The following is a 25,740-nucleotide window of genomic DNA, read 5'->3' as shown; positions in this document are numbered from 1 at the left end:
GATGGATATTTTTCTCTCTATTAGTGACAGATTGTTTTTGTCTCTGTTAGTGATCGAATTTTTTTGTCTCTGTTAGTAACATATTGTTTCAATCTCTATTAGTGACAATATTTTCTATCTCAATTGGTGACAGATATTTGTCTCTAATTTTCGTCCCTAATATTTGAATCTTTTCAAACTAAATTACATTGAAAATTTAATTTTTATTGAAACCTAATATTAATTATAATATAATATTCTTGCAACAAACTAACACAAAATATGAAGTAGCTAATACTAAATTAAAATGAAGTACTAAATCAAATCCAACCATTGTTATACAATAAGTTTTAATGTGAATTCATGAAAAATAACAAGTGTATAAGACAACAAATAAATTCACAAATGAAAATAAGAAAAGAAAATATGTATCCTATCAATTATCGTCATACAACTGAGTATCAATATTATCATCATAATCATCACTTTGTGCATCTAGTGCCGGAGCCATAGTAGTGGAAGTGCGCACATCCCCTCCTAAACAAGCTATCAACATCGCCAGCTGCTCTTTCATAATTGTCATCTCTCAATTTGTTTGCTCTTTCATAATAGTCATTTGATGCTGTGTGTTCATATTTTTAGTGGTGCATATTGGGGGGAATAATTCAGATTGTCTCACACACCTCAACTTCCCTAGCCGCTCTAGCAATTTGTAATGGTGGAAGATATGCAATTTCCAACAGAGTTAGTAAAATAAATGTTGCTGCCTGAAATGAAAATGAAGGGATATTAGGTAAACATGAATGACGATTAACTATCAAGAAGTCATGTCAATTTATATATAAATTAATTGTATCATATCACATCAAGTTCATGTTCTTGGGATTATTTACTAATAAAATCTAAAGTCAATGTGAATACCTTTTATTTCTAAAAAATAAAAATTGCCACTCCTAGTGGAAATCCAATATTTCCTTATTTCAAGTGTTTTATTTTTGTCATTGAATATAACATGGTCAAAGTGAGAATAAAGTACATTTTATTATTTTGAAGTTATTCTAAGTTATATTAAAATCAAAACCCGACTCTAATTTCTAGTGGTCCTCATACAAAATTGCAGCAGTGTACAATTACCTTCCCAATATCAATATCCTTTCCGCTTGTGTTCCACCGGGAAAATCTGAAAAAGTAATTATGTATTACTATTTTTCATGAAAAAGTAAGCACAAAGAAAATGGAAATTAGGGAAAAGACAATAAGAGCATGTGAAAATGGTATTTTCTTTTAAGTCATAAAAAGAGCAAATCACAATTTATGTGTACACATGCATATTTTGTTTGACCACTTGTTACTCATACGAAATACTCATTATATTGTGTCTACACGATGTCATAATCATGGTCTTCCTACTTTTGACATGTTCTCAACTTTTTAATTTTTCTTATGTTTCCAAAACTAATTAAAAAATAATTTTTCACTTGTTCATGACCACAATTTTAATATTTCAATACTTAATTTTATAATTTTTAATTTTGACTTAATTTTTATCTTCTCGTATTGGGTATTGAATTACTCTTGTAATGTGCATTTAAGCTAATAAAATAAATAATGAAAAACTTAATAGAAGATAATAAACCTTTCTTAAACCATGAAATCTCATTGGCATGTGTTGAGACAAAATAACCTTGAGAAGGATGATGGTATATTTTTTAAACCATTTCAATAAGCACATTCATCCGCATCAAAACCCAACTTAAACAAGTTGCTATGAATCTTTTGGCTTTGTATTGAATCTAACAACCCATCATACGTTTTTAAATATTGCATTAAATGCAACGAGAAATATTGATTGGAGATATTTCATACACAACAATTTATGTACATGATACTTCGTCAGAAAATATATATGCAAAAAGCAGATGAAAGAAAAAACACACACAGTGAATCATTTTGCATAATTACCAATAATAAAAGGCGTTGTAGCTAGGGCAGTTGAATTACTGTAGATTGACAAAAAACCATGCGTAGGTTTCCTTCCTGCCCGTGTTCCAGTACAAAAAAAATTAGAAAATCTCATACGAACAAATCGATAAGAAATTAATTATGAAAAAAAGAATCAGTTACAATAGACAATTACCTTTGGTTCCGAAAGAATGAGCTTCAAAAAATGATTCAGAATGAGGCCCGAAAGAGAAAATACTAAATGAGGGCCAAAAGTGAGAATGACATAGTGTGCAGTAGAGTTGGCGGCAAAGAAAAATTATGTAACTTGAGGGAGGGAAAGATTTTGAAGGAGGGAAAAATTTAGGAAAGATAAAATGTGGGAGGGTAAAACAATTTTAGTTGATTAGTTTTTTTTTTTTTCAACTTACCATAGTACAATTTTTTAGGATAAATTATATCCTTTTTAATTCAAATATATTAAAAGTTTGTTACTTGAATAAAAAAAATTAAGATAAATATTAGTACTAAAAAAAAGATAAATATACAAACGTTTGTGATGCACTGTTTCCATGATCTCATCCCACCTTCCAACTACCCACCGAAAATGGAGGATGCTACATGAGACGTGCTTTTACTTTTATTTGGTACCTTCCTTTTACTTTTGATACATGCTTTTACTATTTCTTATTTATTAGGTTCATAATTGATTGCTTATATACTCAGACGGTGAATTATAAAACGAGTTATCTCTTTTAATGATTTAAAAAAAGTTTTTTAATAACATAGCCTAGATTCTAGTTTGCTTTGGTATTTTAAAGTATTTTGGAAGGTAATGTACCTGATGAAGTAAACATGCATGTACTTTGATTTATTACTTTTATTTTTTTTAATGTTTAAAGTTTTTAAAGTTATTTTAGATAATTTTATCTAATGTTCACCAAAGTATACATAAAAAAATGTGTGGGGTTCATGCGTTCCTATGTGAAGAGAAAAAAAAAATATGCCCAACACACTTTCATGTATTTGATCACGACATAGAGGGATTGTGTCTATATGTAATTTGAATTTGAATTCAAATTATATGACTACTTCTAGTCAAATCCTATAGAATAAAACTTCATTTTAATTCCATTAAGATATGAATGAATTTTAAACTATTTAAATTTTAAACATTTTAAATTTGAATGAGTTCAAATTTTAAACATATGATAAGATCTCTATCTTATCTTTATCCTATTCGAATTCAAATTCAAAATTTAAATTGAGATAAGGATCTAATCCTTATTTAATTTAAATATTATATTTAAACTTTACAAATACTTGATCCAATCAAGTGTATGAAGTAGCCTCTCTCTACGGTCCAATTCACATGACAAGTTAGTGCCTCCAAGGCCTAGCTAATTTGCACACCATTCGACTCAAGCCCTTGTGTTCATAACACGTAGCCCACTTAGCACTTGAATGATCTCATCTTATATGATCTACATTATACTTTTATAGGCCCAAAACCATATGCTATATTATATTTTTATATGTGTGGCCTATTAGGCCCAAATAGCCACTGACATAAATAAGCTTGGGCTTACTAAACCCCTTTAGTAGGCCTAACATGATCACACAAAGTAATAGGAATACTTTATGGCCTCAAAGCTAAATGAATGATCAAGTGATCAACCTTTCTCGTAGGGTTACCATGTCAATCCATCATTTGATCTCGTTATCCATTTTACGGAAGTCATTCGAGTCCTCCCGATCTCTTGTGGATAACTTATCTCTTATAGAGATGATGAGTCCTATCAGCTTATCATAGGGGTGGCAATTCAGATCGACATGACATGAATACACACAACACGAACATGACAATTTTAAATTTGGGTTAAAACCTTCGTCACAAACACGACCAAGAGGCATAAATCAAGAACAACCACCCCATTAATGAAGAAGATTATGGAAGAAGACCAAGAGGAATTCCCCTTCTATAAAAAGGATGAAAATCTTTGGACATTCTATTCTTTTATATTATACTATTCTTTTGGATTCTTTCTTCTATATCACATTATTGGATTTTAAAGCTCTGTGCTTCCACAAGTTGTCGTATGAAAACTTGGATAATCTCGCTATGGGCCCACATAAGTCATCACTCCAAATCTTGAATTCTCTTGCTTTGTGCCGGCACAAGTTATCGCTTCAAAACTAAGATTTTTTTACTCTACGGTTGCACAAGTTGTGTAAGAACCCGCACCGTTAAATTAAAAAATTAATTAAATAATTATGAGGTTAATGAGATAATTCCATAATTGACCCTAATAATTATGAGAGGGCTTAAATAATTATAGAAAGTGATTAATAATATTGAAAGTCACTTTTCTGACGAAAATTGCGGATACCAGTTCTGCTCCACGGTATAAATGTGTACCGATGAAGTATCCCGAAAAATTATAATGAGTGTGGAAATATTCCTAGAATAATATATAGGACTAGCATAACAAGTATGGAGTCAAAATAAGGAGAACTGGTGTCAGAACTGATACTAGCTTCGTAAAAGCGCATACCGGAAAAGTACTGCGAAAAATAAAATAAAAATATGAAAAATCTTAGAAAAATGGCTAGGTTTTGAATCTCAAATTCGAGATTAAAATGTTAAGCGTAGCAATTAATGTTAATATTGTGATTCTGAGTCTTAAACAAGTTAATGAACATCTATTGATGGAGTTCTTGGACTCCAAATCGAGTTTGGACATTTAAAATGGGACTTATGCAGAGAATGCACGAATTTTTGCATTCTGTCTGATAAGTATTCGAATACTTTTCGTGTAGTATTCGAATACTTATCCCTTGGTAGTCGAATACTCCTTGAAGGAGTATTGAGATACTTTTCTGGGAAAAAAAGTATTCGAATACCATAGTGTAGTATTCGAAGACTGAGTAGTATTCGAATACTGTTGGGAAAGTATTCAGATACCTTGTGGTATATGAATACTTAAGTGAAAGTAGTCGAATACTTTCTGGAGACAGGGAGTATTCGAATACTCATCGAGGAGTATTTGAATACCTCCTACAGAAATTGCATGAAATGACTTAAAATGAGTTGGACAGCCTTAATCACTTAATGAAATCTTGAGCAATGATTATTGATGATTAATTATTGTATAAACAGATTGTGATTGTGCTGTTTGTGGGCATTGAGTTAGTGTGAGCTTGGCTTGGATAGTTAGCTTGTGTCCTCGGTTAGCTATTGTTGGTTCCACCATACCCCATGGGGGGATGGTTTATATGCATGATGTGTTTTCATGTATTGATTTTAAAATGTTGTTGAGCTGTTATGTGCAAGTGCTTATAATATGCATGTGTTGTTTCACCTAGATGGTAAGCCTGTGTATGTAGTAGACATGCCATAGGGTGATTATGTGGGTGGGTGTAAGTAGTGACTTGCACTGAATGTAGGTAATAGACGTATGTAAATCCTGCATTTGTCTGGCCAGTAGAATAGTTGACACACATGACATGATTGTTCTGCTGCATTGCACTGATTTTGGAACTTATATTATATTACTGCTTTTGGAACTTATATTGCACATGTAAGTGAGCTTGGGGTGGAGAAATCCTTGAGGACCCCTTGCCTTACTGAGATTTCTGTTTAGAGATCTCACCCCACGTTTGGAGCACATATTTCAGGTTCAGATAACTCGGGGTTGAGACATCTGGCAGCAGGAGGCCGGTGCTGATGTGATATGCTTGTTGTTATACTTTATGCTTGGCTGCTGATATGCTTTATGTTATTATTATGATTTTGTTGGTGAGACTCTGTTGGGGCTTTGTTGCCTTATTTGGTGAGCATGTGGGTTGTCCATGCCACATTGATTGACTATGTCTTGTTTTAGTTTCGAGTTGTATTAAAGTATCAGGATATTGGTCCGGACTACGTGTTGTAGTTCTGTGACTTAGATACTCGCTTATTTATATATGAGGTTATTCAGTGTATTTAGTTTTATTGCAATTTACATACAGGCGATGTTTTGAAAAGGAACTAAGTAATCAACTTGGTTAATATTAATGGTGTCATAATTGAAAAGAAAAAGTTTATTCCGCATTTTTAATTAAGCGTGGCTTAATACGATGATGTGATAACAAACCGGGTATACACGGAGTGTTACAAGTTGTTGATTCAAATGCAATTATCTGCCTTCTGAGCTCTTCCTTTTTATATCTAGTGGGTTTATTAGATGTGGTTGTCTCTCTTTATAAGTTTGTGATTTGATTTCTAAAGAATCATTTTAATGAATCCAAGTTTGTACTATTTTGAATATGGGTCAGTGACGAATTTAGAGATGGAATATCCATTTTTGTCTCTATTTCCGTCACTAATAGAGACAGAAAAAATTCCATCTCCATTAATGAGGGATCTTGTTCCATTCCTAATAGAAACGGATTATTTTTCGTCCATATTTAAGACAGAAAGTGATTTATCTCTATTAGAGATGAATTTTGAGACGTATCCTTTACTTCTATCTCAAAATTTAAACCAAATAGAGACAAAATATTTTTTTGTCTCAAATAAGGATGAAATAGAATCCATCACTTATAGATATAAAAAGATTCATCTCTATCAGTGACGAAATTGGAGACGGAACGTGTATATTCATCTTTAATTTCGTCACTACTAGATACAGAAAAATTCCATTGCTATTAATGAGGGATCTTGTTCCATCCCTAATAGAGACAAATTATTTTTTGTCCCTATCTGAGACAAAAAAATATCTATCTCTATCAGAGACGGATTTTGATATGGGTCATTTACTTTCGTCTCAAAATCCGTCCCAAATAGAGATACATTACTTTTTGTTTTAAACAGTGACAAAAAATAATATGTCTCTATTAGGGACGGAACACGATCCCTCGCTGATAGAGAAAAAAATTTATGTCTCTATCAGTGACGGAATTAGAGACGTAAATACACATTCTGACTCTAAATTCATCGCCGATAGAGATGGAAAAAATCTGTCACTAAATTCCTTCACTAAGCCCAAATGTATATCCTTAATACTATCAATTTTTTTACATGTTATGTTTCGTCTCTAAATCTATCCCTATTAGAGACGAAAAAATAGTCATCTCTATTAGAGACAAATTTAGAGACAAATTTGTATTTATTAGAGAAGGATTTGTTTTCTGTCTCTAAATTCGTCAATAACGAGGACACAAATATTTTCGTCTCTAATTCCCTCCATATTTGAGAGGGCTTGTTATTCCATCACAGAATCCATTTCTATTAGAGATGGATTGTTTTCCGTCTCTAAATTCTGTCTCTAATCCATGTTTTTTTAGTAGTGATTTGCATTCACGAGCTCTACCCTTGCTTGAGGAATTTGCCAATATATAGTACCAAAAGAGTTGACACATAGGTTAACACCCGAGGAGTTTATCCATGAAGATGAAGGAGATTCAAGAGCAAATTTTCTCTTAACAAGAGAGGATAATCCACCGAAAATTGACTTAGAGTTGTGTGAACGTGCTTGTGTACTTCATTTTGGGTTTTTATCCTTAATTTTATTTTCAATGACAATATTAATTTTGTATTTTTATTTTAATTGTTTTCTTATTTTAATCATGTTTATTTCTAATTCATTTTTCATTAGCTATATTTATTTTTAGAGACATTTTTTTCTGTTCTTTTATTGGAGCTTTTAATACCAATGTGATTGTAATAAGCTATCTTTTATTTTTTTAATTTAAAAAATAAAAAAGCCTATCTTTAAGTATTTTTTTATTTTTTAGGTGTGTTTATTTTTTATTAATTTATAATTAGCTTATAAAAGGATATTTAAGACCTTTATTGCAAGGTAATTGAATTTCTAAATATTAAACATCCTTTTTCGAAAATAAAATTTTCCTCATCATTTTCAATTCATCTGTTTAGATCATTTTGTACACATTTTTGGATTTTTGACAATTTTAATTTAATTTTTCAAAAAACATATATCAAAATAATGCAAAACAAAAAGTTTACTAAAAAAATACAGTAAGACGCACATTACGCAAGTGCGCGTTCAAGTTGCGCAGAGGTTGATGCGTGTTTAGGCATTTGAAAAATCAACATCTATCAAGTGGCACAAGCAAAATTTACAATTAATTTGTTGCGGTTCACCGTGGCTGATTTTTGTTCGAAGAGGTGGCCGGGTGGATAATTTGCTATATATGTTGACCAAATCACGCATGAGATGGTTGTATGACTTAAAAAAAAAAATTAACCACGACTAAATCGTAACAAACTAACCATAGCTAATTTAGTTTGCGCCTGTTAGCATATGCTAATTCGTCCAACGCCCAAATGCGCACTAGCGGCCCGTATACAACTTGAAGGTTCACTCATTCAACGTGCATCTTACTATATTATTTTGATATTTTTTTTTTAATTTTACGTTATTATAACATTTAAAAAAAATTACATCAAAATGGTCAAAACAGTTACATTTTGACATTAAATATTTATTTATTATTATTTCATTTTATTTATAAAAAAAAAGCAGAAGGCATGGTGAGTGACAGAGCATGTCTACGTATATATATTCTTGCCTTGTCATGCAGTCTTCATATTCGCCACACTGACTAGACTAATGTCATTACATGCCTCAGCTTGGAGAGTAATCAAATATAATGGAAACCCTCCTAATTTATTAATTCTATGTGCATGTCTACTCATCCAAACTCAATAATATTCCCACTCAAAAAAAATATTAGTTAAAATATAATTACAGAATTACCGTTGAACGAGTTACTCATTATATAGAGATCATGAGCTCATAATTTACCTGAATTAACAACTTGGAATAATCTCACAAGAACTTTATGTTAATTAACCTTTATATCTTGTATCTTACATAAAAACTGTATTTTTGTCGCAATTTGTATTCACTTGCTGGACTACGTGATTGCATGAAATGCTCAAGAAATTTCCCTAGTGAAGATGGTTAATTTTGCTATTCTAGTGGTGGATACTTGACATAGATATGCCTTTTTATTAGGTGGGATGCACATTGAATTAAAGGGTATGGTACCTTTCAGTTGAGGTCATTTTCCACCATTAGAGGGGGACAGAGAGACCGACACTATGGATATATGATTTTAGCATTTACTGTTTCTTATCCATAATTGGTACACAGAGGCAAACTAAATCTGATTGCTCTGAAGCTTTTCTTGCCGTATGGGACATTGCTGTTCTTCCCTGCTTTGCCATGACAATGATCTCACTAAAAAGAAAATTGCATCATATTGGTAATTAACTACTAAGCCTTGATAGTGATCTCACAGAAGAATTGACTTGCTTTTAAGGTTTTCTTGCCGTATGGGACATTGCTGTTTTTCCCTGTTTTGCCATGACAATGATCTCACTAAAAAGAAAAACTGCATCATATTGGTTATTAACTGCTAAGCCTTGATAGTGATCTCAATTCTCACATAAAAGCATGAATATAGAAATTTGCTAGAATACTGCTAATTAAATACCACGTGTAAATTCTTACTGCTTTTCAGAAGTGTCCAATGGCCAATGGGCCATATATAGTTTCGACGGACCTAGTTTAAAATTCCCTAATCCACCAAAAGCCCTTGCGTTTTTTGTTCTCTTTCCTTCTCATTATAACTTCTAACTTAGCTACTAAAGTTTTCCACACACAAAAAAAAATATACAGGGTGAAGCTATCCCATTCCATATCAAAGGCATGACAGAGAATAAGGGTAATAATTTTTAACACGATATGCCAATACGATTAAATGAGATACGAAATTTTCGAATTCGTGTCGAATTTACGTAAATTCAAACTTAATTTATTAACCCGAATTGCTATCCCTGGCCACAAGGGATGAGATGGTGTTTGCATGGGCTTTTCCTAGAAAAAAAAATGTACACTTTTTTTTGTTTAAAAAAAAGTCCTTTTTAGTTATATCACTTATTTGGATACCAAATTGTTTTTTGAAAAAAAATGCTATATTTTTTTTCTAAGCCAACATTTTTTTTTGACAAACAAGCCAACATTTCAAAAAAAATTAAAAAAAATTATAATTAAAAATTAAATATTTCTCTCAAAATTCAATTTCATCCCACTCCACTCCCATCACCTACTACTACTATTACTATTATTATTATTATTATTATAATATGTCCATTTTAGTAATTTTTGTTGGAAATAATCAAGTATGAGTTGTAAAGAAGTATCACATAGACTAGACATAGACCAAGTGATGACCATATAAGTGCAAAAGACCCATAAACCTACAGCCTTAAGGTTTTGGGTTGAGATGTGGTGTCGGCCCACTTATTATGGTTTGTCATTTGGCCCATTTGGTGGATGTACCCTTTGCAAAGGGTTTTGGGCTCCCTCGTTGCATTTCCAACAATTTTATATATAAAAATTAATTTTTAATTTATATATCCATATAATTTTATACTTAAAAAGTATTTTTAAGTACTATATTTAAATACAAAATAATTTTAACTTTTAAAAATATATTTATGAAAAAAAAAAAAGAGAGTTCAGCTCGGTGGGTTAAGCTTTACAATCCACTTTTAAAAATATGTGGGACGGGTTAGTTCATTTTTTGGTGGATTGATAACTGGACGGGAAGGGTTAGAGTAAAATAGGTTCGGGACGGGCTGATTCGTTTTTTGGTGAGTCGAGGGCGATAAGTTTATCATTTTTATAATCAAGCTAATCACTCTTAGATCAGTATTAGATACAACGGCTTCAATCAATTACAATTTTTTAATCTCTCTCCCGTCTTCATCGTTTCTAACCTCCTTGCTATCGCCTTTGTTTTGCTTTATCTCCCTTACACCAAGCGTGGAATTGCGTTTGCATCAGCGTTACGTGTGGCGATAAAATAAAAAACACACATAATTGGAGATCAAGATCAAAAGCGGAAGTGGGGAGGAGACGGTTGTCATTTCTTAGCAAAAGCTTAATCGCAATTATTTGCTATTTTGCCTACATAAAATTTGCAGTGATGTATTGATCAGAAAATTGTGATTTGAATTGCAAACTAAAAGCCACTTTTTTCAATGATAATGTGACAGTAGTCTTTTCATTTGCAGGATTAGTGAATATTGTGATTCGAATTGCATAAATGACAAAAAAGAAATTAAGAAAAAAAATGGGAAAAAATTGAAACCCCCCATTTCTATGAAATAGTTGAGACAAATTTAGATTTTTTTTAATCTTCTTTTTGCGTAACAATGATTTGGTTTGCAAACCTAGAGGGGGAGGATGGAGAGAAGGTGAGAGAGAGAAAGTGAAAAATTAAGATTATAAGAATTGAATTTTAGCCATAATATTGGATTTAACTCAACGGTAATTAGTTTGGTTATAAAGTGATAAATTTAACTGGTGGTAATTATAACATTTTTCAAAAAATAAAAATAATATATAAGAAAAAATAGGAATGTCCTTTTAAAGAACAGAAGATTGTATTCTTTTAGCCGTTTTTAACTATATATTCTCGAAAATGCATAGTTATAATATTAAAGTTGTACTTTTATCACTTACTAAATCAGTAGCCAATTTTTGAAAAGAGAAAAAAAAAGTACAACTTTAATATTATAACTATGTATTCCCGAGAATTTATAGTTAAAACTGTTAAAAAAATATAACTTGTGTCCTTTATCTTAAAAAATAGTTTTTTAAATGGGTTTGTTTTTTCTGATGTTACTTTAGATAACTTTATTTAATGTTCATCAAAACGACGTCGTTTTGGGACGGAAATCATGGTATTTTTGTAATTTTAATTTATTTCAGGGTTATAATAGTCTTTATCACTCTAATTTTTTAATTTTTCAATCCCAAAACGACGTCGTTTTGATGAACATTAGATAAAGTTATATTAAGTAACATCAGAAATTTTTTTTCCCTTTTTTAATTAAGAAAAAAAAATAAAAGTAATTTTTATGAAAAATTCTCAACAGCAGCTTCAAGTTTTTTTGTTTTTGTTTTTGTTTTTTTGCTTATTTTAAAAAAGCACACATGCAACTCATGATGTGATTTATTTTCCTATCAAGTACAGGTCATGTAACTAAGTCTCATGTGTAAGTTGCTACAAATATTTATTTTTCAATATTTAGTATATTAAAAAATAAAAATTATTATATCGATAAGTATATTATTTATAAATTGATATATCAGTATTTAAATACATTTTTTTTATTTTTAAATGTATTAAAAATAAGTATTATTAAAATTTTATCTTTTTCATTTTCAAAATAATATTTGTATTTATATGAGCCTTCCTTAGTAATGTATATATTTGTATTTATGTACCATATATGATAATTTTAATTTGAATTAACAATATTTATATAAATTATTTCACCAAACACCTTATTTAGAGCTTCACCTTTAATGTAGGTTTGAAGCTAAGCATTATTTTTAAGCTCTTATTTTATCTCTAGCTTTTAAGTTAGAAAAAAGCTCAGCTAAACGGCCTCTTAAGTTATTAATGAAAATAATGCTTAGAGATATGTTATTATTAAAAATAAAAACTATTTCTAAAAAAAATAGAAATGTAAAAATGTTAAATCATATTGATTCAGTATGAAAACTATTTTATGATACATTAAGTCTGGTAAAACACTATCCTTTGTGTTCATACTCCTTTTCTGCATCAGTGTTGACTCCAACTCGTTGCATCAACAACTAGCATAATCAAAACCCAAAAGTCTTGACACTCTGCTCAATTTCTTTTAGTCACTACATTATTGGATATAATATAATACCTTAAGGATAAGTTTCTTACGTGTTTGCACTTGTACTTCGTATGCACACTCCCCCCATACGGAACTTAGTTATCATTCCATTATGGGATCTATTAATCTCATATGTTGCATGAAATAATTATCTCATACAACAGATATAAGATTGTGGGATCCACTACTTTTTTTAAAAAAGAAAAAATAGTGAACTTCATTATTTTGTCTCTGTTGCATGAGATAATTATCTGATGCAACATGAGATAATTATTTCCCTTCAATTATACACGTATATTCAACACTGACAAGCTGTTTTTAATACTTTACATGTATTTTTTTTGTACATCCATGAACTTATATATTTAGATATTGATAAAAACCAAAGATAACATGCTTCATTATGTGAATATTTGATTAGAAACGTGTTTGTATATTTTAAAACAAAAATAAAAGAGTAAACACTTAACATTTCATTTAAGGACAGGTAAGGTAATTTACTTATTTTTTAACATTTGCTTTTGCTAACTTGTAACTGCTGGATATTTCCTGCCATATATTTATGAATATATTTCATACCTTTTCTTCTTCTTCCTTTTCTTGAAATTGATTCCAATAGTGGAATGACAAAGGACAAAGATTAATTATGAACTCACCGACCAAATCAAATAGTCAATTCTACACTTTTCCAAAAAAATAAAAATAAAAAATAGTCAACTCTACACATATCACCAATGACGTATAATGATTAAGATTGTGATTAACTGTTGCAGTTCTGCCTAAAGTATGCTTAAGGGCGTTGAAATTGGAAAACATAGGCATTTTAATTCGCTCTTCTGGAGTATATATTCCGATAGTTTTGATTTATTTTTTAATGAAATTCCCCATTATATCCCTTAAAATGAATAAAATTTTAGTGCATCAAATGTACCCAACTTAATACATTAATTTTTTTAACGTGGAAGAATTTTTAAAAAAAAAATAGTGAAAAGTTTTCCAAATATGAAAAAAATGTATCAAATTATATACATACGATGTACCAAAATATTTTCTCTTAAAACCATGGAAAGTGAAAAATAAGTTAAATCAGACTCTAGCTCTGAGGTAATAGGAGCGAAGTTATAGTGGTTCCGAATCAAAAAAAATTTGGTGAGACTGAAGTGAGAGAAATAAAAAAAATTTGAGAAAAGAAAAAAGAGAAGAGAAAAAAAATTTAAATTAAGTGGAAGAACCACGATAATTCTAAAGCACATTAAGAAATTCCGAGGTAATAGATAGTTCAAACGCTAATCTGTACAGCACTATTTACAATTATTTAATCACACGCCTTTACCTTGTAGTGTATAAGAAGTACAAACAGTGAGGGTTGTCTCCATGTGGATTGAGGATGAAAACAAAAGCTAAGACGACCTGCCACCTAAAAGTTAAGGTATAGTAGCTTAGGTTATTGTCTTTAGGGAGGAAGAAAAAAAAAAATTAAGAATGAGGCGATTACTTTAAATGTACACCACTAAGTAATGTAGTAAAAAATAAAGGTTTAGTGGTTGTGAGTTTTGGTAAGTTTTGTATTGAGTTATTTTTTCAGTTTACATTTCTATCTAAAAAAAAGTATTTCTTATGTTATAAGAGATAGATTTATCTTCTACACATACATAAAAATATGTGAGGTTCATATGAGCTCATGTGACGAGAATAGAAAGAGAAAAAAATATGCGTCTCACATATTTTTATGTGTGTATGAGAGATAAATTTATCTCTTATAATATAAGAAATAATAAACCTAAAAAATAAACATATATATGTAATAAATTCTTAGTTTATCAAATGATCTAGGATCTTGAGTTCTGTATAAAAATTGTAAATTTTTCTTTTATCTTTCTAACCAGATCAAAATTATGTAAATCGGACAAATATATCTCAAGTGATACCTGAAACACGAAAGTTGTGTGCAGACTTGCCAGTTAAAGGATCATAATTGCAAAATTACTCCTAAAGAGCTTCAGAGATCGCGGAAGGCAAGATTGAGTCAGGAAAGCCTTCTTTTTTTTTTCTTTTTTTTTGGTATGCAAGCCTTCTCTATTCCTATTGCTTTTGAAATTGTTATGTCTTTCTAATTTTTTTGAGTTAGGATTAGATGAAATCCTATTGAATCTTATGCAGCTTTTTTTTATCTTATTAATACAAGATTTCCTTTTAATATTAAGTGAATTATTCTATGAGTAATGCTCTTAGTAAGGTTTATGTATGACAATAGGATAAATAAATATATATATATACATATATATATATATATATATATATATATATATATATATATATATATATATAATCTCAATAATTCTTTATTTGTAATGCTTAATCCCTTCTAAGAGATACTAAGACATTACGTTTCTTGAAAGGGAGTAAATGGTTAGAATGTCAAGAAATTGAGTTTTATCTGATTATGCTAATTTAGTTGGGGATATTGAAAGGATAATTAATTATGAATTTAAATTAAATTTCACAAAAAAAAAAAAATCAGGCAAAGTTGAAATTCCCACTATTTATTTTTTATAACTCTTGATCTAATCTTAACATTCTTAATTTTATTCTTACTTTAAATTAATTTAATTTTACTTCTTATTTGAATTACTTCTAGTTATTTTTATATACCCAAATTTATTATTTAAATTAATCCAATTGGAAACGATATTTTTCTTATCCCTTTTATTATTTTTATTATTTGTATGACTCATACACTTGCCACTTATAGAGCACGCAACAATGTGATAGATAGATAGGCATGAACCACACCTTCCAAACAATCAACAAAATAATGATTCTACGAGCAGAAAATTCCATAAGCTACATGCTTCCCAACAAGCTAGATAGTGTGATGGCTCAGGAAGCCAATGAAAAAAAAAATGATGATGATGATAACTTACACCGACCAATTACAGCATGGGGACCATGAAACTTCAATCATTCAATACATATATGAACCAATGGGACCAAAGAATCCCATAAGCCGTGTAAAGTTAAAAAGAGCAAGAAAAAATGTACGAGTTGTAATTTATTTTTAGTAAAACATTTTCTATTCTTATCTGTAATTTTTTCTTTCAGCAGTTTAGGATTTTTCACGTTAAATAAAGTATGTCAATTATTAATTGTTTTCAATTCTATTTTAACTGTATAGTCTTCACTGCACTTCCTATTTGCGACACAAATGCAGGGGAAAACAGAGTTCTGAAAAAAGGAAACAAAAAATAGTGTCCCACCCTCAAATCTCAACCCCATGGGGAGTACCTTGCTTTTCAGCCACCATGTCCCACATGACAAAGGACATGACAATGCCACAGAATAAAAAAAAGAAAGAAAGAAACATTTTCTTCATGTCATGAAGTGGCAATGAGTGTGCTAACATTTCACTATTATAATAAAGGGACAGGATCCGTTTACAAATTTTTTTTTGCAAATTACATTACGTACGACCGGTTGTACACTGTATGATTAAAGTATGACCGGTCATACTTAGTGTAATTTGTAAGAGTTTGTAAACAAAAAAGTTTGTAAATATAACCTGCCATGTAATAAAAGCATAAGCCTAGCGTTTTCAATTTTCTCCATATAATTTTTCTTGACATCACCATACAAACTAAGTACTAATTCTAATTTAACTGAAAAATAGTATGAATTACATTTCTGTTCTTTTCAAAACAAATTCCCCAAAATTTTATTCCTTCTCTCTACACATTGCTAAACTGGTCTCAAAACAACTAAACGAGGCATCACCACATTATATACAAGGAGTATCTATCTTCTTGATTGTTGTAGCCTCCTATAATTCATTAAAGATAGTTGATTCCATTACAAGTTGAGAAAGCTTTTATATATATGTCTTTCCCTTATGTTTCCACATCTTTTTTATTTAACATATGACACAAGCATTTGGATTCTCTTCCATGCTTTGAACATGGTAATATGTGGTCATGTGTGGATTATATGCTTTATAAGCCTTAACCATTTCTAAAATAGGATCTGGGGCAGGCTCTTTCTTCTTCTCATCTTCTTTCTTTTCTTCCTTCTTCTCTTCTTCTTTCTTTGGTTCTTCCTTCTTCTCCTCTCCTTTCTTGTCTTCCTCACTCTTTGGCTCTTCTTTCTTCTCTTCCTCCTTCTTTCCTTCTTCTTTCTTTGGCTCTTCTTTCTTCTCTGGCTCCTTTGCTGGTCCTACTAAGACTATATCTGTTGGCCAGTATTTGCGCAATTTGCTCACCACATTCACAGGATCTACAGTTCCTATCACTGTTAATTTCTTCTCCTTCATGTCCATGGAGATGGCATCAATCCCTACATGGTTACAGAGGTTGATAGTTAGGAGTTCTTTGTTAATTTTATGAAAATGAAAAATACTTTTAAGAGAATAAATATGTTTCTCCATATGAATACTGTTATACAAATTATCAAACTACAACTTCAAATGTGGAGGAGGCTAATACAAACACAAATAGAACAAACAAGTCAAACAAGAACTGTCTTCCTATAAGACAGTTATGTTGTCTTCCTATAAACCTCATCTTTTGGGAGCAATATGTAGTAACCAAGGTCCATGTAGATAACGGTACCTCTCTTCAGTTGGAATTGCTCTTCTTGACCTTTAAATTTTTCATTCAAATTCAAGACACAATGTTGAATAAATTATTAGTTAAAAGTTGACTAGTAAAAACTATCATGTTAAAGCCGTTACAATTGATTTAGAGGTAAGGGATTTGGGTAATCTACGTGAGGTCATAGGTTTCATTCCAAAAAAATAAAATAAAAAAATATCATGTTAAGTGAAATTACCTGAAAGTAGGCATGCGAAAAGTTTAAGCAGAGCATTAGGATTTTCTTTTTTCTTTTTTCTTTTTTTGAATTGGATCTTGTCTTTTGATTATTTTAAACACCACATGTATTTTTCTAAAATTCGCAACTCAATTAACCCCATTTTTTTTTACTTCATTCATAATAAACTGTAAAAAATTAGAGGTACCAATAACAAGAAACACCATAAAATTTCACTATTCTAAATTATTTCATGAGCTGCCTTGTGGTACCCATTTAAGTACTACAAATATGAATGCAACAAACCATTTTTCTTCCGAAACACGTAAACCCATTTCAAAATATTTTAATATAACCCAAGGACAACATGATGACATCCTAACTTTTTGTTGGATATATGCTCTTTTGGTCACTAAAGTCCTATTGGACTTCAGTGACACTTGAGCCCATGAGGCTTAGGGTTGAGTTATGTCTAAGACCTAAGGTATATATTCACAGTTTTCTCCTCTTGTGCCTCTAAGGTGAACAGATCATTAGAAACAAACCCAAGAGTTCATCATCTGAACGGTTGCCCACACAACCATCTCATCCTCCTCGAGAGATAGTCTGGAAGATCGATCATAGAGGGAACAACTATTGTTCGTGGTCACACAACTACGCCCTTCCAGGTAATCAAAACGATGAAGGTTAATCTTTTCCCTCGTCGTGTCGGTTCGATGCGCTTCCGCGTTTCTGATGATATACCTACACTTTTATCTTGGATAGTTGGATTGTTTGCCTTTTTACTTTTCATCAATAAAAATAATAATAAAATAAAATAAAAAGATAAATATTTTTTTTAGATGAAAGAAAGAAAAATAATTATTAGATAATATCAAATTAGTTTGTTAAGTATAAGTGTATAACGCATTTGGTATGTCTTCGTCCTTAATCCGAGACTCGAGATCGTATGCAATATAAGATTTCGAATATTTAACGAGGAGAGATATTTTTACTACCAAAATTTTTTACTATCAACTCACTACCTATCTAATCATCATTGGATCAATATTTTCTTTTTTTTCAAAAACTTTTTAGCATTCTCTCTCTTTGATCCAATGATGATTAAATAGGTAGTAAGTTGGCAGTAGAAAATTTTGATAGTAAGAATTCTCTCTCACATTTAATATGGTTATATCTAGTAAAATAATTAAAATAAGATTTAATTTTTATTCACTTTTAGAAAGAAAAAAATTATAATATTATCGCATCATGTGTAGTACGCATTTAACAAGTTTGATTATTATAATAATTAAGTATTTTAAAAAATTAATTTTTTTTTCAAGAGCATGACATATAATATGATTAGAATTATAGTGCTAAATTATTTTACGGGACCAAAATGAAACTTGTTAAAATAACCATATAGGTTGCTGCTCAAATGTCTAGTATCAATGATATTGTAGGTTTCCTCATCTATCAGATTAACTATCCCTCTCCCACACCCAGATCTCAAAATTTTCTAACATTCACTTGATTTGGGCACCAACAATTTAGATATTGAAGTATCTTAGAAAAGGGTGAACAATGATTTGGTACCTGAAAGTGTAGAGACTATTTTCAGGGCCTTCTGTTTCGCCTTGTCATCTGGCAAATCTAACTTGAGTACAAACTTCTGCAAGCAAAAATCAGAGTGTGGTTCATTTGGCCCAGATTCAAATAATTAACCTTATCATGCGGGAAAATATTTATACAATAACACACAAAATCTGAACCATCCAAACACCAAACAAAAGTGATATACTTGAAACCAAAAGTTCTATATACCAAGTACCAACCATAAGCACTGTCAACTTTACATCTTGGAAAAGATAAAAAATCTAATCCATCCCACACAGATACCCCATAAGCTCAATCAAATCGAAAACCATGAATCTGATTTAGGATACATAGCAAAATTCATTTCAGACACATAACTCAGATCTTTATATAAGGAGGGGGAAAAAGAAAGAGAAAAGAATAGAATATAAAAAAACAAAGGAAAGGAAAAGAGAGAAAGAAAATTAGAAAAGCATAAAGTTCAATGCGAATCAATAATGAATCAACGTTCTGAGTCAAAGTTCAAAAGTGAATTAATTATCCGTTTTAGAGAAGAAAAAAAGAAAGAAAGAATGAAACAACAGAGAATCAAAACTAGAAAGTGGGAATCATACCTTCATTTTTATTTTCCCAATATGTTTTGGAAGGATATATATATGTATATGCAGATTAATGGCAGAGAAATGGAGAAAAGGATGGAGAGAACTGAGAAGAAGAAGGAAAATGAATAGTGGGAGATGAGAGAGTGCAATACGAAATTGAATAATGCTCTGATGAAACGATAAAGAGAAGGACTTGGCACACTTTAATGCCAGAAAATGCGAGTCAAAACAAGGCTTGCTGAATAGGAGAGAGAAAGAAAAGGCTGAGAGAACATGTGTGAGAAGGAAACTATGTACTATGTACTATGTAGTGTGACATTTAATACAGGATTTGATTTTGAGGAGTGTAATGTAACGCGTGTAGGGTTACAAATTATAGGCCATGAGAGAGAGAGGCTGAGTGAGCCCCTCTCTACGCATGAAACACTGATAGCAAAGGCATTACTCTCTCAGCATAAGGCCACGCAAACCTGGTAAGCGTGTGAGTTGCACGTTAAGGCCGCCCCACCCACAACGTTAAACTTGGGGTCTTGGTTTTTTTTCCCCTTTTATTAATTTCTTGAAACATGTTAGCATGCGGATAAATTGATAGATGCTTTCAAAACAACATTTTTATATAGTCAATTGTATAATATATTTTTTCCAAACCATTTTAATCCAATTGGAACACTCTAGGGCTCTAGGCCTACACACATATATATATATATATAAAAGAAAGGATCTCAATTTAGAAAGTCTTATTAATCTTAGTCATTGATTTCTATTGCTCTAATAGTTATAATTTATTGAGTTATATTAATTAATTAGCTATTAATTCTAAAATTTTAAATAAATTATAATCATTAGATAGACAAAAATCAAAAACAAAAATAAAAAGTAAAATTTCTTAATTTTATACTAAAGTCAAAAAGATCTCTCCTCATACACACATATATATATATGTATATTTCAATAAAGCAATTAAAGCCCTTGTTTTAGGCTTTTCTTTAGAAGGATTCAATTTTTTTAATATTATACTTAATTAATAGAGTGAAAATGTATTTATTTTAATAGTAAATTATGTCATACTTATATTTTTTAATAGTTTTTTTATGAAGTTATATTTCATCAATCTAATTATTAGATTCAAAGTTCTTATTAGATAAGATTAAATTTACAAATCATATAATTTAAAAACTAATGGATACTTTGTTGGACATCTTTATTGTTATATGTTTTTTGAAACATAATTAAATGTTGACTGTCAGATTATATATCTATACATATTTAATTCATTTAAAATTTGATATACATAACAGTCAAAATAATTTTACAATGATTAAACTATTAGATTTGTAAAATTAATATTTTACAAATAATTATTAAATAGTTTAAGTATCCAAGACTTACTCCTAAAATAAGTAAATCCCTTCCCTAATTTCATATTATTTAAAAATATTTATATGTGTTTTTTTAATGCTAAATGTATATTTATTCACAAAATAATAATAATATACTCTCTGTTTATTGTTTAGTTAAAAATTTCATTATTTTTTATTTATTCCTATTAATTAGTCTATTTTTTATCCAATCTAATGTAATTTGTCTTCAGTACATTCATTTTGGGACAGCTCTATCAATATCATTTTTACCATTCTTAGGACTCCATATTAATTAGTCTATTACTTTATAATTATTATCTATTTTCCATTCGTGTTGAATATCTAATAGTTATTCAATGGGAATATATATTTTCCTATGATACCATTTTTTCAACGTTTCCTCTCTCATTTTTTATTCTCTTATGTCTGTTTGATGCACCCGGGATAGGAATATTCTAAAATAAATGAAGTTGGAATATAGTTACTCATCTTACGAGAGCTAGCTTTGATTGTAGTCCTATAGATATTCCAAAAGTTATCTATTTACGAATTTTTTTGTAATTAGGGTATGTTTGATTAGGGAGTACTGGCAAGGATGAAATTAATTTTAAGGGATTAAACTTTTGTGAAATCAGGAAAAATTTTCTAGTAAATGAAATTAGGGATTTTATGTTTGTTAGCAAAGTGTTCAGTCGAACATATTATACTCAACAGATAGTTGATTGTGGACGTTTCTTTCTGTCACTTTCCACGGATTTTTTTATTTTTTTTTTGAAATTTTCAATGGAATTCTTTTTTGTAAAAAGATTTCAACGGAATTTTTTTTTACGACAAAAATTTTCACTGAATTTTCTGAGTAAATTTTATTGCTCAAGGTAATCTTATTATGGTATGAAGTTTGGCATTATGAAAATTCATAAACTTCTTTTATGCAAGAATCCAGTCATTTATAACTGTTTATGATATTGTAAATACATATTTGAACCCTCACGTGTGAATGCAAATAGTGATCGGTATGGCAATGTTGAAATAAACAAGTCCAGAAGATATAACAGATATGACCCATTTAATTATATTTGCTCAACAAGCCGAATAAATTTAGTACACAACTTATCCTGGTCGTCAACAAGAATGGATAATGGTTATCAAACCAAAGCACGAAACATTATTCCGGTGACAAGGGTTAAAGAAACACATAACATTGATGAACCTTACCATGGCTCGGGTTGCTCTGTTGCTGTTAGTCAATATAAATTTATATCAAAGCAACCTAACAAAGCTAAAAGTAAATTTTACACTCTTAAATCTGTGTCCAATATATTAAACCCTAACTTTTTCTTCCTTATTTTTTAATGTAATACAAAATGTAGCCTCAAAGAATTTTCTTTTTGTCCGTGTTCGTGTCTTCAAACTTTATTACTAAAAATAAAATAATGCAGAAGAAAACATATCTTGTGTGAATAAGGTAAAATTCCTCTCACTCTTAGTGTTTGTCCTTTTAAAAGATATAGAGTTATGTCATTTTAAGTGAGAGAAAGATATAAGCAATGAAAATCATAGGAGAAAAATATTGGACGTGCATGGCTTATACTACTCATACTGATAAGGGCCCTTGTTGTCGGGGTCAGCAAAAAGGCAACTAAGATCTCATTCCTAGGTGAGCAGGGGGTCCGGGAGGCGGCGCCCCCAACCCATAGAGGTTAGACATTATTGTGCGTCTCTGATTTATTGTATTTTTTTCTTTTTCTTTGTAGTTTGGATCTGAGCCCATGAATAGCTGTTGTTAGGGTTTTCAAATCCTATTTATATTCTACTTGTAAATTGAGTGACTTATAATGAGTGGCGGCGAGGTGAATATAGTACAGACAAACTGGACATAGCCTACAATATTGAATGAATCAGGGTAAATTAATGTGTCAATTCTCTCTCTCTCTCTTTCTCTTTTCATTTGCGATTTCTGTGTGATTATCGATTTTCAACAAGAAAGCAGGTATTTTTTTTAATTTAAATCTTAAATAAAAAAATACTACGTTGTGTTTTTCTTTATCTTAAAATGACACAACTCTACGTCCTGTAAAAGGAAAAATATTTTTTTCCATAAAATAATGTAATTCTAGGCTTCTAGCTAATATAAGCATCTTCCAAGATTTTATCATACTTTTATTTTATTAATTTATAAATTATATCAAACTGTTTATTTGTACCGTATATTAGTAGAAATATTATGGAACTATTAATCTGACCATTTTATTAATTTAATGGGAATTCAGGTTGATTAAATATTATATTATTTAAATATGTTGCACACTAAGAAATAATATCATGTTGCCTTATAAATTTTTTTATAATCGCGCATGGCATGCATTACAATAAATCATCATAATGTCATACTGGACTATTAGTATTAGATTTTTAAATTGCCAAATACATGCATTTTATTTAATTTGTACTTGCGTGATTATGTAGATTCTGGCCTTTTCTTAAGATTTTATTCCTGACTTTGTGTTATATTTAGTCCAATCACATGAGCCAAACTATCAATCAAACGGGAAAAAACTAAATAAAGATTACAATAATCCTAACATATTTGTGTTAGTACATAATGTTGACATGTTAAACGCTAAATATGAAGACTAGACAACCTTTCTGAACAATTTGACTTCAGCTCCAAATGCTGCTTCTTACAAACTCAGAATATGATCATGTTTGGTTATGCAACTGAGACACCCAACTGCATATTTGATAGTGTTTAATGTAATTTTGTCCCCAAAAAAAATATGTTTGATTATTTTTTATCAAAATTAAGTTTGTTAATAAAAGCACGTTTGAATAAAAAAGTAACACAAAAGATAGATTCAATGTTAAATTGATATAGTTTCATATTAAAATTTATTAAAATTTATTTTTGAGATGAAAGTTTTAAATATAATTTATTTTAGTTACTTTAATTTTTTTTTTTTACTAAAATCAAACTTATAACACTTACTATAAAGTATACATATTTTATTGTAATAAACTTAAGCTTTGTTTTACTTAAAAAAAATTCAAATTTAAATTTTAAATAACTTATTTCAACTGAAAGTGATGCTACAATTATTTTTAAAAATTTCATCAAAACCTGAAAGTGATCAGTGTTATCGAAATAAATTGTTAATTTTAAAATAAAAGGTAGTTCAATAAATTTACAGCACGAAATTAAACTTGATTTCAAATTACGAAGAATGGAATCTTATTTTCCAGATTGATAAATAAATAAAAAGCACACATACAAACCAACATGCGTTTGAATGTAGTGAGTATTTTATGTTGGCTAATTGTTTATGTGTTTGCGTTCTATATTGGAGAATTTGTCATGAATAGTACGACGTCTACTCAGTATGCATGTGGTGTAATATTATACAATTATTTGCAAGCTTTATGTCTAATAATTTCCAATTAAATTAATCATAATTTTAAATTTTTATAAAAAATATTACGTATATTTGATGATTAGGATTCGATCGAAGATATACATTATACAATTGTATTATTCTGTACTTTAAATTATACGACAAAAAATCTCCAAAAAAAAAAATTCTAACAAAAAAGTTACATACTTTCCTTCATACAAAAATTCATTGTGGCAATATAAAGTTCTGCATATATTTATATTAAAAAACTTCATAACATCTAATATTTATTAATAGAATAAAAATACTAAAAATTAAACTTATAATCACTGAGTCACGTCAATTTGTGGGTAAAAAAATTGTGTCTCGATATAATCACAAAACTTATATTTATAATAATAGAATATATGAACTTGGTCTTATCTACTAGATATGAGATTAACAAAATATACCTTCTAATATTATAATATACATTATATTCTAACTAACATTCATTAAGAAAGGAAAAGAAATCATACATGATGACAATTATTAACTAAAACGTCTTTTAAATGCAACATTCTAGAGCACAAACAAAAAAAATATTTGCAATTATACACAAAATATACAATACAATTATTTTTTTGGAAAACTGCATCATAATCTAAACACTGTTCATTACAGAGCAAGAAATGGAAATTTGAGAATGCCACGTCTAGTGGGCCATGGGGCGGTGCTTGCAGAATGATAGTTATGTCGTTTTCACTTTTTTTCGGATACTGCACAGTACAGTATGGGATACGGTATGGTATATTATAAGATGCTTCTACCTCCTAAGAACTTTCCTACGCACACATGGTGGCAAGTGAGCGCGTGGAACTACTTTCACGTGTATAAATTCGGCCCGTGAGAGAGTGGTCGTTTTGTGGTGTGTGGACCCCACAGTTGAACCTCTAAATTACAGTTTCGAGTTTTTGCAAATTTGGCGGCGACGCCCGCCGTATATTTTAGAATTGCCGCCGGCTGCCGTCATGGTCAAATGCTAATTTTTCTTTAAAATGTGCATACTTCGTTATTAACTCCATTTTGTATTTTAAATTATTCCATTTTTACTTTTTGTTTTCAATAATGTAGCACCCCATAATGACAAAGCGTTGTTGGTAACACTAACATCGAACATATACACAAATTGCAATTATATTTAGCTAGAGAATTTTAAGTAACAATTGGAAAAAGTTGGTGTATCTATATGCATGCTTTATTGTATATATTGGAGCATGTCGGAATAATGAATTTTTGTAGTCAAGGCAAATGGTCATGGATTCACTTTCCCATTTGTGAATCATGCAATGCCATTGTGCCAATTTGTACTTTCC

The 25,740-nt window shown here is 30.0% G+C and overlaps 1 protein-coding gene across 1 annotated transcript; it reads right to left on the bottom strand.

Moving 5' to 3' along the window:
- Nucleotides 1-16,285: 16,285 nt before the first annotated feature.
- On the bottom strand, nt 16,286-19,891 carry LOC133304181 (heavy metal-associated isoprenylated plant protein 39-like). Its single transcript, XM_061504175.1, has 3 exons — nt 19,648-19,891; nt 19,034-19,109; nt 16,286-16,981 (listed from the first exon to the last, which is right to left on the bottom strand). The coding sequence occupies exons 1-3, from the start codon at nt 19,651-19,653 to the stop codon at nt 16,563-16,565; spliced, it is 501 nt and encodes a 166-aa protein (XP_061360159.1). The 5' UTR covers nt 19,654-19,891; the 3' UTR covers nt 16,286-16,562.
- Between the last annotated feature and the right edge of the window lie 5,849 nt (nt 19,892-25,740).

The sequence above is a fragment of the Gastrolobium bilobum genome, unplaced genomic scaffold, assembly GCF_033153095.1.
Source record: "Gastrolobium bilobum isolate Gb01-03AN ecotype WA unplaced genomic scaffold, APGP_CSIRO_Gbil_v1 utg12837, whole genome shotgun sequence".
Classification (NCBI taxonomy): Eukaryota; Viridiplantae; Streptophyta; class Magnoliopsida; order Fabales; family Fabaceae; genus Gastrolobium; species Gastrolobium bilobum.
The sequence above is the reverse complement of the archived record's forward strand: the minus strand, read 5'-3'. Positions and strand labels throughout refer to the sequence as shown.

Coding starts and splice junctions, on each gene's coding strand:
- LOC133304181 (XM_061504175.1), bottom strand. Junction 16,982..19,033: donor AATAGTCTCTACACTTTCAG/GTACCAAATCAT, acceptor GTAACCATGTAG/GGATTGATGCCATCTCCATG.